The sequence below is a fragment of the Budorcas taxicolor genome, chromosome 2 (assembly GCF_023091745.1).
Source record: "Budorcas taxicolor isolate Tak-1 chromosome 2, Takin1.1, whole genome shotgun sequence".
Lineage (NCBI taxonomy): Eukaryota > Metazoa > Chordata > Mammalia > Artiodactyla > Bovidae > Budorcas > Budorcas taxicolor.
The window spans coordinates 46,081,494-46,098,604 of record NC_068911.1 but is presented as its reverse complement, the minus strand read 5'-3'; the positions used below and the strand labels follow the sequence as shown (position 1 = coordinate 46,098,604).

Sequence of the window (17,111 nt, the reverse complement as noted above, 5' to 3'; positions counted from 1 at the left end):
AATAGATAATTCAATAATAATAGTTGGAGATATACACCCAACTTTCAATGATGGATAGAGCAACTATACAGGAGATCAAGGAAAGAGAAGACTTGAACTACACCATAAACCATTTAAGCATAATAATCATAGTTAGAACACATCACTCAACAATACTAGAGCACATTTTCTTCTTAGGTTCCCTTAAAACATTAGATCACATGTTAGCCCACAAAACAAACTTCTCCAAATTAAAAGAAAAAAAGGAAATAATACAAAATGTGTTCTCTGACCACATGGAATGAAATTAGAAATCAAAAATAAGGGAAATTAGAGAAACTCACAAATATGCAAAATTAAATAACAAGCTACTAAATAATTAATGGGTCCAGAAGAAATCAAAATAAAATCATAAAATACCTTGAGATAAATGAAAATGAAGATAAAATAGGCCAAAGTTATGAAGACAGCTAAAGCAGTGCTCAGAGGGAAATTTATAGCTGCAAATACCTATTTTAAGAAAGAAGAAAAATCTTAAATCAACAACTGGATCTGCATCTAATGACACTGGAAAAAGAAGTGCAAAACTAAATCTAAAACAAATTAAACCTAAACTGAAAACAAGCAGAAGAAAGAAAGCAATATGGATTAGAGCAGGAGTTAATAGAGACACAATGGAGAACAGAAATATTGAGAAACAGAAAGACAAGAGAAAAAACATAGAAAAATAAAAGAAACCCAATGCAGGTTTTCAGGGAAGAGGAAAAATGTTGACAGACCTTTAGCAGGTTTGACCAAAAGACAGAAGATGACTCACTAGTATAATCAGAAATGAAAGAAGGAACATTACTTCTGACCTTGCAGAAATAAAATAATTATAAAAGAAGACTATGAACAACGGTATACCAACCAGTTAGATGACTTAGATGACATATACAAATTCCCAAAATGACACAAGATGCCAAAACTTATTCAAGAAAAACAGACAATCTGATTAGCTCTATAAAAAACAAAGGGATTAAACCAGTAATAAGACTGCCTACAAAAGACTGTTCTATACATTTGTGTCTCTTTTGCTGTCTCACATACAGGGTTATCATTACCATCTTTCTAAATTCCATATATATGCGTTAGCATACTGTATTGGTGTTTCTCTTTCTGGCTTACTTCTGCTTGGGGCTGGTGCACTGAGACGACCCAGAGGAATGGTAGGGGAGGGAGGAGGGAGGGGGGTTCAGGATGGGGAACACGTGTATATCTGTGGCAGATTCATGTTGTATGGCAAAATCAATACAATATTGTAAAGTAATTAACCTCCAATTAAAATAAATAAATTTATATTTTAAAAAATGACTGCCTACAAAGAAAAGCCCACACCCCCAAGTGGCTTCACCCTTGAATTCTACCAAATATTGAAAAAAGAATTAATACCAAATTCTTCACAAACTATTGAAGAAGATTGAGGGAAGATTCCTCAATTTATTTTATGAGGTCCAAATCAGACAAAGACATTAAAAAAATTATAGACCAGTATCTTTTACGAATATGGACACAAAAATCTTCAACAAAATACTAGCAAACCAAATTCAGCGAACTATAATGAGAATGACATATCTTGACCAAGTGAGATTAATCTCAGATATGAAAGGGTGGTTTAACATCTGAAAATTAATGTAATATACCATATCAACAGAATTAAGAACAAAAGGTGCATGATTATCTCAACAGAAGGGTAAATGTTTTTAAAAAATCCAACACTGTCTCATGATAAAAAAAACTTGACATACTAGGAATACGAAAACTATTTACTCAATAAAGGGCATCTATGAAAAAACTATAGCCAACATCTTATTCAAGGGTGAAGATGGGATGCTTTCCCTTAAAATCAGGAAAAAAACAAGGGTATCTATTCTTGCCACTTTTATTAACTGTGCTACAGGCTCTAATCAAGGCAATTAGGCAAGAAAAAAGCTATTCAGATGTGAAAGGAAAAAATAAAACTGTCTCTGCTTATAGATAACATGATCTTGTATGTAGAAAATCCTAAGGAATCCATTAAAAACCTAGAACTAAGAAAGAGGTTCAGCAAGATTGCAGGATATAAGATCAATATACAAAAGTGAATTGTATTTTTATGCACTTTTAGTGACCATTCTGAAAATGAAATTAAGAAGATAGTTTCATTTTCAAAGCATCAAACATTATATAAAATACTTAGGAATTAATTTTCAAAGGAAGTACAAACTTGTATTCTGAAAATGACACACTGTCATTGAAAGAAACAAAAGATCTAAATACATGGGAAAAAATCCTATGTTCATGGATCAGAAAACTCAACACTGTTAAGATGAGAATGCTCCCCAAACTCATTTACAGATTCAGTGCAATCTTCATTAGAATCCCAAATAATATCTTTGCAGAAATTGACAACCTGATTCTAAACATTGAGAACTTCCAGATGTTCAAGCTGGATTTAGAAAAAGCAGCGAAACAGAGATCAAAATGCCAAAATTTGTTGGATCATAGAAAAAGCAAGAGAGTTCTAGAAAAGCACCTATTTCTGCTTTATTGACTACACCAAAGCCTTTGTCTGTGTGGATCACAGCAAACTGTGGAAAATTCTTCAAGAGATGGGAATGTCAGACCACCTTATCTACCTCCTGAGAAATCTGTATGCAGGTCAAGAAGCAACAGTTAGAACTGGACATGGAAAAATGGATTGGTTCTAAATTGGGAAAGGAGTACGTCAAGGCTGTATATGGTCACCCTACTTATTTAACTTCTATGCAGAGCACATCATGTGAAATGCTGGGCTAGATGTAGCACAAGCTGGAATCAAGATTGCCAAGAGAAGTATCAATAACCTCAGATATGCAGATGACACCACCCTTATGGCAGAAAGCAAAGAAGAACTGAAGAGCCTCTTGATGAAAGTAAAAGAGGAGAGTGAAAAAGCTGGCTTAAAATTTAACATTCAAAAAACTAAGATCATGGCATCTGGTCCCATCACTTCGTGGCAGATAGATGGGGAAACAATGGAAACAGTGGGTTCCAAAATCACTGCAGATGGTGACTGCAGCCATGAAATTAAAAGACGCTTACTCCTTGGAGGAAAAGCTATGACCAACCTAGAAGCATATTAAAAAGCAGAGACATTACTTTGCCAACAAAGGTCTGTCTAGTCAAGGCTATGGTTTTTCTAGTCGTCATGTAAAGATGTGAGTGTTGAACCATAAAGACAGCTGAGCCCCAAAGAATTGATGCTTTCGAACTGTGGTGCTGGAGAAGACTTTTGAGAGTCCCTTGGACTGCAAGGAGATCAAACAAGTCAGTCCTAAAGGAAATCAGTCCTGAATATTCATTGGAAGGACTGATGTTGAAGCTGAAACTCCAATACTTTGGCCACCTGATATGGAGAACTGACTCATTGGAAAAGACCCTGATGCTTGGAATAATTGAAGGTGGGAGGAGAAGGGGGCAACAGAGGATGAGATGGTTGAATGGCATCACCGACTCGATGGACATGAGTTTAAGCAAGCTCTGGGAGTTGGTGATGGACAGGGAAGCTTGGCGTGCTGTAGTCCATAGGATCACAAAGAGTCAGACACGACTGAGCGACTGAACTGATTCTAAAAGTCACATGGAACTGGAAGGGACTCGAAAGAGCCAAGACATTTCTGAAAAAGAAGGGGAAAGTCGGGAGATTCCACTTCCTGATTTCAAACCTTACTACAGAGTAATGTAAAACAAGACAGTGTGGTTACTAGTACAAGAATGGACATAGATCATGGAATACAATTGACAGTCCAGGAATAAATCCATACATCTATGATCAACTACAGTGGCCATGACCATTCAAAGTGGAAAAATTGTCTTTTCAACAAATGTTCTGCAAGTACGGAGGGCTTTACGTGATGCTGTGTGCGGTCATCATGTTGGGGCTCACAGAGTCATATCTGGACCAGTTATTTCCACTCAGAGAGGAGTGAGTGTAGTAGACTTTATCCTGGGCACCAGCCTGTGGGGCAAAATGTGGCATGCTCTCACATCATGCTAATTCTTGACTACTCTATGAAACATAGCTAAGTTCTGAAAAGAGGCAAAGATCTCACTGGGACTGCTTAAAGCTCCCCCACCCCGGGTGATGGAACCTGTGATACACATAATAGGAAAGCTTAACTTCCTGCTTCAGCTGTGCTTGAAGGATTTTAAGAGGAATCTATAACAATCTCTGAAAGGATGTCTCCAGTGCTACTTGGCAACCAGCCATTGTTGGGGAAGAGCTGATATCTGTAAAGATAAGCAAATGGAGAAATTTCACCTATAAAAAAGTTACCAGTTATAAGAAAAGCATATGAACTTGGAAATGGATTTATAAAACATCAACAGAAAATTTTACAAAATTCCCAACTTTCTGTTTTTAAGAAGCTTCAAGACGACATTGGAAAGATTGCATGGAGATTAAAAACATCACTGAATCACAAATAGTAATGGAGGCAATGAATAGTAGATGAGGTAAACCAGAAAAACAAGGTTGAAGATAAAACTGAGGTATCTCCCAGAACCGAGAGGAAAAGGATAAAATAATAAAAATAATGAGAGACTCTAGGGATAGAATCTGGGGTAGAAAGAAATCCCAGAAGTTCGGAATAGAAAAGTTGGAGTAGAAGAAATAATTAAAGAAATGAAAGCTTTCCTTAGCTAAATATTTACAGAGACCCAAGCTACCCCTCATATTAATCTGGTGAATACAGGATTTATACTGTTTATGTAAAAAGAAGTATGAGATAGAGAAATGGAGGGGTGTGCCCAATTTCTCACCTCTATATGACAGACAGCTAAAGGCAGAGCCCTGACTTCTGACTTTCAGAGCAGTGTCCTTGGCATGGGTATGCTGTGCAACTTGTCACGGAGGCTTTTAAAAATCTCTTATTCTGCAACAAATTCATCTGCTAATTAATTCAAGTGAGGCCCCGAAATAATAGGAATATGATTATTAAGCATGAATTTGTAAGAATGTTCTCATTTCAAGAGCCAAAATGAGGATTATCCCAGGAAAAATGCTATGCTTACCTGTTACTGTCCCTTCCATAAGCCTCTAAACTATTCCAAGACTTAATGAAGAGTTTATTTTAGAACTATCTTTTTCTTTGGAAGGATTCTTTCAGCAGCTGTCAAATCCATTTTCATGACTTTGCTTACGGTGAATTTGAGATTATAACCTTATCTGGGGAAGAATAAAAGCCCACTGCACGATATAGCATAAGCACAGACATTTGGTAATGGAAAACAATCATGGTAGCTAAACATCTGGGTAGCCAGCTCCTGCAGGACCAGCACCCAGTATGCACTTAGCAGATTCAGAGGTCAGGTCTCATGTCTGCATCAGAGCTGACTCATCAGCACAGCATAGTTCATGCTCTAATGATCAGGACTCACTACTCTGCCATATCATCTTTTGCTAACCTCACTGGCTTTCTACAGGTCTTTTGTTCCAATAGGATCAAACTACAGACATCCTTGAATACCCACCCTGTCCCCATCCGCAAGTCTAGAAAAGTACATGTTTGATATGTATAGCCATTTTGTTTTTCCAAACCAGTCTAAGGCTTTTATTCTTACTTATCCTCTTTAAGCACCATATTTGGGCTTCCCAGGTGGCGCTAGTGGTAAAGAACCTGCCTGCCAATACAGCAGACATAAGAGATGCAGGTTTGATCCTTGTGTCAGAAAAATACCCTGGAGGAGGGCAGGGCAACCCACTCCAGTATTCTTGCCTGGAGAATTCTATGAACAGAGGAGCCTGGCAGGCTATATCTATAGGGTCACATAGAGTCGGACATGACTGAAACGACTTAGTACGCACGCACTGTATTTGGCCTCTTCCTTCAGTCAGCTGGATGCCTCTAAACCATAAGGTTGCCATCTAACGTAAACTGTACCTGAGATCTAACATCTGTCCTTGTACTCAGAGCTTTGAGCATTTTCATCATGTCCAGCTGTTCCTGGGTTAAGTTCAGGAAGGGTGGTGGCTGTACATGAAGAGGCTGCATCCTGGCTCTCAGTTCAGTTCAGTTCAGTTGCTCAGTCGTGTCTGACTCTTTGCAACCCCATGGAATGCAGCACACAAAGCCTCCCTGTCCATCACAAACTCCTGGCTCTCACTGGGGCCCAGTTTCCTTCTGGCACAAAAATCAGCCCTTTTATGGACAAATATGTGATATGATGATATAATGCTTTTGACATAGTTTTTGGGAAAGGGCAGTTGGTAAAGAATCCGCCAACAAACCAACCTGGGTTCCATTCCTGGGTTGGGAAGATCCCCTGGAGAAAGGCATGGCAACCCACTCCAGTATTCTTGCCTGGAGAATTCCAAGGACAGAGGAGCCCGGCACGGTACAGTCCACAGGGTTGCAAAGAGTTAGACATGACCAAGTGACTTTCACTTCACTCGGGAAAGGGACTCAGAAAGACTGCCACAAAACTCAAGACCCTTGTCCCCGAGAAGGGGAAACACCCAAGCCTCGTCACTGGATTAGACAACTCTCTCTGTAATTATTTCTTCTGTAAGTTATACCCTATTATAAGTCTCAAGGAATGGTCAGTAGTTCTGCTCAAAATAAATGAATGGAACCAGGTCTAGGAATTTAATAATAGAATCTTCCTCAAGCCAAGAATTCCTTTATCTGGGTACTAGGGACCTCTTCCTAATTGAAAGTGTTAAAGACAGTGATCTATTTCTCACACTCAAGTTACTTCTGCCAGACAAGTAAACACAGCTGTCAACAACATGGTCTCACATCTTGTTCTTTTTGTCAGGACACTGTAGTGTGAAAAAAAGAGAGTCGTATAACTCACCAATGTCAGGTGTAGACTCTGGCCAGCCCATGTGGTTCAATCCTGTCGGGGCACTCTGCGAGAATGGATGGCTTCTTCCAGGGAGATTCAAAGACTCTGGAGAGGTAGTGATCATCTTCCTCCAACACTGGGAGAAAAGGAAAAGAGGCAGAGAGTAAATGAAGAAAAGAGATAACATGCTGTCATTGCCACATCCTGATTTTCCTAATTGCCCATGGACTTTGCTGTGAGCAGAGCAAGCAGCCAAAATGCACACAGCTCGGGGAGGTGCCATTCATTTCAAAATCCATGTAAAAAGAAAAGTTTCTCTTGGAATCAGTAGTCTGCAATCTGTACAGCCATATGTGGCAACCATGGCAGAATAGGTTGTCATTCAACAATGTGAAATGAGGACTGTCAGCAGGTCTCCAAACCCCAAATTATACCAGCTGGTCAGCCCACACAGCCTGACATTTCTCCAAAGCAAGACATTGTTTTAGCTATATTCTTGCAGGGGTGCTTAATTAAAATGCAACTCATGGAGTTTCTGACACCTCACAGCTCTACCCTTTAGACAGTAAAGACCAGTGTTGCATGGGGACTTGGTAGGGCAAGAATATTGTCCCTTTCTTTATTATCCCATTATCCAGAAATATACTTGGTCCCTCCAGATTTTGTCTACTTTATAAAGTTATCAAATTTACTTAAAATTTGGATATTAATCATATAAATGTTCCATTTTCTTTTGTATTCCACACAAAGTAAGCAAACAGTGCTTAGAAAATTCTCTTAGTGATTTATGGAAACATAAATATAGAAACAAGGATTAGGGAGTATGATACTTCATTCCATCTCCTCATTTTGAATGGAACTAAAAACCTTGGGAGGATGTATAAGTCAGTTTCCCAAGGGCTATAAATAAATAATAGCATGTGGGTTGGAGTAGAAAGCCAGTATTTGAAACTAAGCTAATCCTGTGGTGAGTTACCTTTTTTTGTTTGTGGTTCTTGACATCAACAGCAGCTTAAGACTGAGTATGGAGCAAACGTACTCCAAAAAGTCTTCTCTAGTCTGAAGAAAGGGGAAAGGGACCCTGAGGATATGAATAAGTGGGGAAATCTTCTATGTTATCATTTACTTCCACCCTAGACTTCCAGGAAATCCTGTTATATCCAGTATGTATGGCAGTGATGGCCAGGAAGGCCCCTAAAATTCTGAGCAAGGGGATTCTTTATGACTAGGAGAAATGTAGCCCCAAGAGCATGTGGGAAGAAGACTTATTCCTTTTTTCCCGCTCTGTCCTCCTGCCACTTGGCTCCAGAGGCAGACATAGTTACAGGAAGCATAAGGCAAAGTGGGAAAATGAAAGCCTAGCTTTACAAAAAGTGTAGGCAAAGGGGGACTCCTGGAAGCCAAGAGGTGTCTGGAAGAATACAGAAAGGAAAAAGATCAAGAAAATGATACCATAAAGTTGTTCATGAACACCTGGACTTACGCACAAACCTTGCTTGTGTGGATCTAACGCTAAACAGAATAGTAAAATCACTGAGAACCAAAATTTGAGAACCAAATTATAGAGTATATCATTTTATAAGTTTCAGACTAGCCACAGAGTGATTCACATTATCAAAATAACACTGAAAACACCTTGAAAATTTTAACTGACATAAGAAATATAGCTCCTGAAAGCCAGTAAGAACTTTTACCCTAAACTGAATCAGTTACTTGAAAATTTTAATTATTATTTTTCATAGAAACTAAGGCTCATAATGTAATATTCAAACATCCAAGATACAACCCAGAATTATTTGATATACAGAGAACTATGAAAATCTCAATAACTTATAAGGGGAAGACAATCAACAGATCCCAGCACCAAGATGATACAGTGTTGGAATTATGAAAGATTTTAAAGAAGTTCATATAACTGTGTGCCAAGAAGTGCATGTGAACACTCTTGAAATGAATTGAAAATAATAGCAAATGAAGCAACTGACAAACAACTAATCTCAAAAATATACAAGCAACTCCTGCAGCTCAATTCCAGAAAAATAAACTACCCAATCTAAAAATGGGACAAAGAACTAAACAGACATTTCTCCAAAGAAGACATACAGGTGGCTAACAAACACATGAAAAGATGCTCAACACCACTCATTATCAGAGAAATGCAAATCAAAACCACAATGAGGTACCATTTCACACCAGGCAGAATGGCTGCGATCCAAAAGTCTATAAGCAATAAACGCTGGAGAGGGTGTGGAGAAAAGGGAACCCTCTTACACTGTTGGTGGGAGTGCAAACTAGTACAGCCACTATGGAGAACAGTGCGGAGATTCCTTAAAAAACTGGAAATGGAACTGCCTTTTGACCCAGCAATCCCATTGCTGGGCATACACACCGAGGAAACCAGAATTGAAAGAGACACGTGTACCCCAATGTTCATTGCAGCACTGTTTATAATAGCCAGGACATGGAAGCAACCTAGATGCCCATCAGCAGATGAATGGATAAGAAAGCAGTGGTACATATACACAATGGCGTATTACTCAGCCATTAAAAAGAATACACTTGAATCAGTTCTAATGAGGTGGATGAAACTGGAGCCTATTATACACAGTGAAGTATGCCAAAAAGAAAACACCAATACAGTATACTATTGCATATATATATGGAATTTAGAAAGATGGTAATGATAACCCTGTATGCGAGACAGCAAAAGAGACACAGATGTATAGAACAGTCTGTTGGACTCTATGCGAGAAGGCGAGGGTGGGATGATTTGGGAGAATGGCATTGAAACATGTATAATATCATATATGAAACCAATAGCCAGTCCAGGTTCGATGCATGATACTGGATGCTTGGGGCTGGTGCACTGAGATGACCCAGAGGGATGGTATGGAAAAGGAGGAGGGAGGGGGGTTCAGGATGGGGAACACGTGTATACCTGTGGCAAATTCATGTTGATGTATGGCAAAACCAATACAATATTGTAAAGTAATTAACCTCCAATTAAAATAAATAAATTCATATTTTTAAAAGAAAATAATGGCAGGAAAATAGATACAAAATAGAATACAATGGAAACATTAGACCTGAAAAAGAAAAAGGCTAAAATTAAAATTTTACATGGGTGGACCTTGAGTGCATTATGCTAAGTGAAATAAGTCAGACAAGAAAGAAAAAGACTGTATGACCTTACTTATATTGAATATGTGAAATCTTAGAAAAGAAGAGTCAAGCTAATAGAGACAAAATAGCCAAAGGCAGGGAGTAGGTGGTAGGCAAACTGGATGAGGGAGCCAAAAGATACAAGCTTCCAGTTATAAAATAAGTCCTGTAAGGTGCGGCATGGAAACTACAGTTAATAACAGTGCACTGTATAACAGACACAAAGGAAACAAATTGATAGTAATACAATAATAGTGGGAGACTTTAACACCTCACATCAATGGACACATCATCAAGCAGAAAATCAACAAGGAAACAGTGACATTAAATAACACTTAGACCAACTGGACTTAATAGATATCTATAGGACATTCCATTCAAAAACAGAAGAACACATGCTTTTCACATGCACATGTAATGTTCTCATGCTGGTCCACACAACAAGTCTCAACACATTTAGAGGACAGATATTATACCAAGTGTCTTTTCAGATCACAATGATATGGAAGTAGAAACCTATTACAGAAAGAAAAGTGGAAAAAATGCAAATATGTAGAGACTAAACAACATGGTACTAAAACCCCAATAAGTCAACCAAAAAAAATTAAAGAGGAAATCAGAAAACACCCTGAGACAAATGAAAATTAAAAACACAACTTTCCAAAGGCTATGGGAAGCAGCAAAAGCTGTTCCCAAGAGGGAAGTTTATATTAATATAGCCTTACCTCAAGAAATAAGAGAAATCTCAAATAGATAACCAAACCTACCATGTAAATGAATTAGAAATATAAGAACAAACAAAATCCAAAGTCAGCAGAAGGATGGAAATAATAAAGATCAGAGTAGAGATTAAAAAAAAAAACAAACCCACAATATGGCAGATTCATGTTGATGTATGGCAAAACCAATACAGTATTGTAAAGTAAAAACAAAATAAAAAATAAAAATAAATTAGTGAAAAAAAAGAGAAAAGACTAATGAAAGCAAGAGCTGGTTTTTTAAAAAGATAAACAAAATTGATAAGCCTTTAGCCAGGCTCATTAAGAGAAAGAGAGGAGCCTTCCCCTAGTGGTCCAGTGGCTAAGACTCTGTGTTCCCCATGCAGGGAGTTTGGGTTTAATCCCTGGTCAGGGAACTAGGTCCCACATGCCACAACTAAAGATCCCATATGCCACAACTAAGACCTGGCACAATAAAAATAAACAGATAGATATTTTAAAAAAGAAAAAAGAGAGAGGATCCAAATACAATAACTTAAAAATTAAAGAGGACAAGTTGCAACCAGTATCAGAGAAGTATGAACAACCATAAGAGAATACTGTGAACAGTTACATACCAACAAACTGGACAACCTAGAAGGAATGGATAAATTCCTAGAAACATATAATCTTCATAGTTTGAATCAGGAAGAACCAGATAATCTCAACAGACTGATTATTTGTATTAAAACTGAATTGGTAGTCAAAAACTCCCAACAAACAAAAGTCCAAAGCCAGAAGGCTTCACAGGGGAATTCTGTGTGTGTGTGCTTAGTCACTTAGTCATGTCCAACTCTTTGCGACCCTTTGGACTGTAGCCCCCCAGGCTTCTCTGTACATGAGAATTTTCAGGCAAGAATACTGGAGTGGGTTGCCATTCCTTCCTCCAGGGGATCTTCCCGGCCCAGGGATTGAACTCGCACCCCTTGGGTCTCCTGCATTGCAGCCAGAATCTTTATTTGCCGAGTCATTGGGGAATTCTACCAAACATTTCAGTTCAGTTCAGTTCAGTTGCTCAGCTGTGTCCGAATCTGCGACCCCATGGACTGCAGCACGCCGGGCTTCTCTGTCTATCACCAACTGCCGGAGTTCACTCAAACTCATGTCCATTGAGTTGGTGATGCCATCCAACCATCTCATCCTGTTTCATCCCCTTCTCCTCCCACCTTCAATCTTTCCCAGCATCAGGGTCTTTTCAAATGAGTCAGCTCTTTGCATCAGGTGGCCAAAGTATTGGAGTTTCAGCTTCAACATCTAAAGAAGACTTATTATCTAGCCTCAAACTATTTTTTTTTAATTTTTAATATAAATTTATTTATTTTAATTGGAGGTTAATTAATTTGCAATATTGTATTGGTTTTGCCATATATCAACATGAATCCACCACAGGTGTACACGTGTTCCCCATCCTGAACCCCCCTCCAACCTCCCTCCCCATACCATCCCTCTGGGTCATCCCAGTGTACCAGCCCCAAGCATCCTGTATCATGCATCAGACCTAGACTGGCGATTCGTTTCATATATGATATTATACATGTTTCAGTGCCATTCTCCCAAATCATCCCACCCTCTCCCTCTCCCACAGAGTCCAAAAGACTGTTCTATACATCTGTGTCTCTTTTGCTGTCTCACATACAGGGTTATTGTTACCATCTTTCTAAATTCCATATATATGCAATAGTATACTGTATTGGTGTTTTTCTTTCTGGCTTACTTCACTCTGTATAATAGGCTCCAGTTTCATCCACCTCATTAGAACTGATTCAAGTGTATTCTTTTTAATGGCTGAGTAATACGCCATTGTGTATATGTACCACTGCTTTCTTATCCATTCATCTGCTGATGGACATCTAGGTTGCTTCCATACCCTGGCTATTATAAACAGTGCTGTGATGAACATTGGGGTACACGTGCCTCTTTCGATTCTGGTTTCCTCGGTGTGTATGCCCAGCAGTGGGATTGCTGGGTCAAAAGGCAGTTCCATTTCCAGTTTTTTAAGGAATCTCCACACTGTTCTCCATAGTGGCTATACTAGTTTGCATTCCTACCAACAGTGTAAGAGGGTTCCCTTTTCTCCACACCCTCTCCAGCGTTTATTGCTTATAGACTTTTGGATCGCAGCCATTCTGCCTGGTGTGAAATGGTACCTCATTGTGGTTTTGATTTGCATTTTTCTGATAATGAGTGGTGTTGAGCATCTTTTCATGTGTTTGTTAGCCACCTGTATGTCTTCTTTGGAGAAATGTCTGTTTAGTTCTTTGTCCCATTTTTAGATTGGGTAGTTTATTTTTCTGGAATTGAGCTGCAGGAGTTGCTTGTATATTTTTGAGATTAGTTGTTAGTCAGTTGCTTCATTTGCTATTATTTTCTCCCATTCTGAAGGCTGTCTTGTCACCTTGCTTAGAGTTTCCTTTGTGGTGTAGAAACTTTTAATTTTAATTGGGTCTCATTTGTTTATTTTTGCTTTTATTTCCAATATCCTGGGAGGTGGGTCATAGAGGATCTTGCCGTGAATTATGTCGGAGAGTGTTTTGCCTATGTTCTCCTCTAGGAGTTTTATAGTTTCTGGTCTTACATTTATATCTTTAATCCATTTTGAGTTTATTTTTGTGTATGGTTATAGAAAGTGTTCTAGTTTCATTTTTTTACAAGTGGTTGACCAGTTTTCCCAGCACCACTTGTTAAAGAGATTGTCTTTTCTCTATTGTATATTCTTGCCTCCTTTGTCAAAGATAAGTTGTCCATAGGTGCATGGATTTATCTCTGGGATTTCTATTTTGTTCCATGGATCTATCTTTCTGTCTTTGTGCCAGTACCATACTGTCCTGATGACTGTGGCTTTGTAGTAGAGCCTGAAGTCAGGTGAGTTGATTCTTCTGGTTCCATTCTTCTTTCTCAAGATTGCTTTCTCCAACTATTCTAAAATATTGAAGAGGATAAAACATTCCCAAACTCATTCTATGAGACCAGCATTACACTGATACCAAAAGCAGACAAAGACACTACAAAAATTGGAAATTACAGACCAGCATCTCTGATAAACACAGATGGAAAAATCCTCAACAGAATATTCTCAAACTAAATTCAAAAGTAGATAACAAAGTATCATACTGATGCACCATGATCAGGTGGGATTTATCCCAGGGATGCAAGGATGATTCAATATCTACAAATCAACCAATGTTATACACCATGTTAATAAAATGAAGTATAAGGGAATTGATCAAGATGGCAGAGTAGGAGAAAGTAGAACTCATCTACCCCCACAAACACATCAAAAATACCTCTACATGTGCAACAATTGCCACAGAAAACTAACTGGAAATTGGCAGAAAGCCTCCTGTACAAACAAGGCTATAAGAAAACACAAAGTATAAAAATCACATGATCTCCCAATAGATGGATAAAAAGCATTAATAAAAATTCAGTATCCATTCATGATAAAAATTTGTCAAAGTTGGTATAGAGGTAAATTTCTTGAGATAATAAATGCCATTTATGACAAACACACCAAACATCATACTGAATGGGGAAAACCTGATATCTTTTCCTTCAGGATCAAGAACAAGACAAGAATGCCCACTCTCACCATTTTTACTTAACACAGTATAGGAAGTCCTAGCTATAGCAAACAGATAAGAAAAAAAAGCACCAAAATTAGAAGGAAAGAAGTAAAACTGTCATATTTGCAGATAACATGATATTATATATAGAAAACTTTAAAATCTCTGCCAAAAAACTTTTAGAATAGATGAATTCAAAAAGATGCAGGATATAAGATTAAGAAATTCACTCCTTTTATATTATATGCTAATAATTAATTATGAAAAAAGAGAAGCAAGAAAACACTACCATTTACAATTGCATCAAAAGAATAAAATGTCTAAGAATAAATTTACTAAGGAGGATAAAGACATATATTTTGAAAATTATAAGACATTGATGAAAGAAATTGGAGATGATACAAATATATGGAAAGGCATTGTGTATATATATATATATATATATATATATATATATATGAACTGGAAAAAGTAATATTGTTAAAATATCTATACTACCCAAAGGAGTCTGAAGACATAATACAATGCCTATCAAAATATCTATAACATTTTTCACAGAAGAAAAACGAATAAATAATCCTAAATTTGTATGGAACCACAAAAGTCCCCAAATAGACAAATCAATTTTGATAGAAAAGAACACAGTTGGAAGTATCATGCTGTCTAACTTCAAACTAATCTTCAAAACTAAAGTAAAAAAAACAGCAGCATGGTATTGATGAAAACAGACACGTGGATCAATGAAATATCACAGAGAGCCCACAAATAAACCCATGTACATATGGTTAACTAGTCTATGACAAAGGCAGTAAGAATATGCAATGGAGAAAAAAATCTCTTCAATAAGCACTGCTGGGAAAACTGGACAGCTACATGTAAAAGAATGAGATCAGAACATTTCCTCACACCATATAAAGAATAAACTCAAAATGGATAAAGACCTATATATAAGATCAGAAAGTATAAAACTCCTAGAAGAAAATGTAGACAGTATACTCTTTGACATAGGCCTTAGCAAGAATGGGAAATACTAGAGATCTCTCAAGAAAATTAGCAATATCAAGGGAACATTTCATGCAAAGGTGGGCACAACAAAGAACAGAAATGGTATGAACCGAACAGAAGCTGAAGATATTAAGAAGCTATGGCAAGAATATACAGAAGAACTATTCAAAAAAGATCTTAATGACCCAGATAACCATAGTGATGTGATCACTCACCTAGAGCCAGACATCCTGGAAAGTGAAATCAAGTGGTCCTTAGGAAGCATCACTACCAACAAAGGTAGTGGAGGTGATGGACTTCCAGCTGAGCTATTTCAAATCCTAAAAGATGATGCTATGAAAGTGCTGCACTCAGTATGCCAGCAAATGTGGAAAACTCAGCAGTGCCCATAGGACTGGAAAAGGTCAGTTTTCATTCCAATCCCAAAGACAGGCAATGCCAAAAAAATGTTCAAACTAGTGAACAATTGCACTCATCTCACCAATACCAAAGTAATGCCCAAAAATCTCCAAGTGAGGCTTCAACAGTACGTGAACCAAGAACTTCCAGATGGATCCCAAGCTGGATTTAGAAAAGGCAGAGGAGCCAGAGAGCAAATTGCCAACATGTTAGATCATAGAAAAAGCAAGAGAGTTCCAGAAAAAAATCTACTCCTGCTTTATTGACTGCACCAAAGCCTCTGACTGTGGATCACAACAAACTGGAAAATTCTTCAAGAGATGGGAATACCAGATCACCTTATCTGTCTCCTGAGAAACATGTATGCTGGTCAAGAAACAATAGTTAGAACTGGACATGGAACAATGGACTGGTTTCAAATCAGGAAAGGAGTACACCAAAGCTGTATATTGTCACCCTGCTTATTTAACTTCTATGCAGAGTACATCATGTGAAATGCTGGGCTGGATGAAGCACAAGCTGGAATCAAGATTGCTGGGAGAAATATCAATAACCTCAGATATGCAGATGACACCACCCTTATAGCAGAAAGTGAAGAAGAACTAAAGAGTCTCTTGATAAAAGTGAAAGAGGGGAGTAAAAATTTGGGTTAAAATTCGAAATTCAAAAACTAAGATCATGGCATCCAGTCCCATCACTTCATGGCAAATAGATCAGGAAACAATGGAAACAGTGACAGACTTTATTTTCTTGGGCTCTAAAATCACTGCAGATGGTGACTGTAGCCATGAAATTAAAATACACCTGCTTCTTGGAAGAAGAGATATGACCAATCTAGACAGCATGTTAAAAAGTAGAGACATTACTTTTCTGACAAAGGTTCGTCTAGTCAAAGCTTTTTCCAGTTTTTCCAGTAGTCATGTATGGATGTGAGAGTTGGACTGTAAAGAAAGCTGAGTACCGAAGAATTGATATTTTTGAACTGTGGTGTTGGATAAGACTCTTGAGAGTCCCTTGGAGTGCTAGGAGATCAAACCAGTCAATCCTAAAGTAAATCAGCCCTGAGTATTCATTGGAAGGACTGTTGCTGAAGCTCCAATACTTTGGCCACCTGATGCAAAGAACTGGCTCATTGGAAAAGACCCTGACACTGGAAAAGATTGAAGGCAGCAGGAGAAGGGGACGACAGAGGTTGAGATGGTTGGATGGCATCACCATCTTGATGGACATGACTTTGAGTGAGCTCCAGGAGGTGGTGGTGGACAAGAAGCCTGGCATGCTGCAGTCCACAGGGTCACAAAGAGTCAGACATGACTGAATCACTCAGTGACTGAACTGAAAATTTATATATATATATATATATATATATATATATACAAAACACCACCCTTATGGC

General features: G+C 38.0%; 1 protein-coding gene across 1 annotated transcript in view; it reads right to left on the bottom strand.

Moving 5' to 3' along the window:
* ARHGEF4 (Rho guanine nucleotide exchange factor 4) overlaps nt 1-17,111 on the bottom strand; it is a 348,062-nt gene that overhangs the window by 120,642 nt on the left and 210,309 nt on the right. The window contains exon 6 of the mRNA XM_052652785.1: nt 6,838-6,964. Coding sequence (XP_052508745.1) covers nt 6,838-6,964 — 127 coding nt within the window. The remainder of the gene's footprint in view (nt 1-6,837; nt 6,965-17,111) is intronic.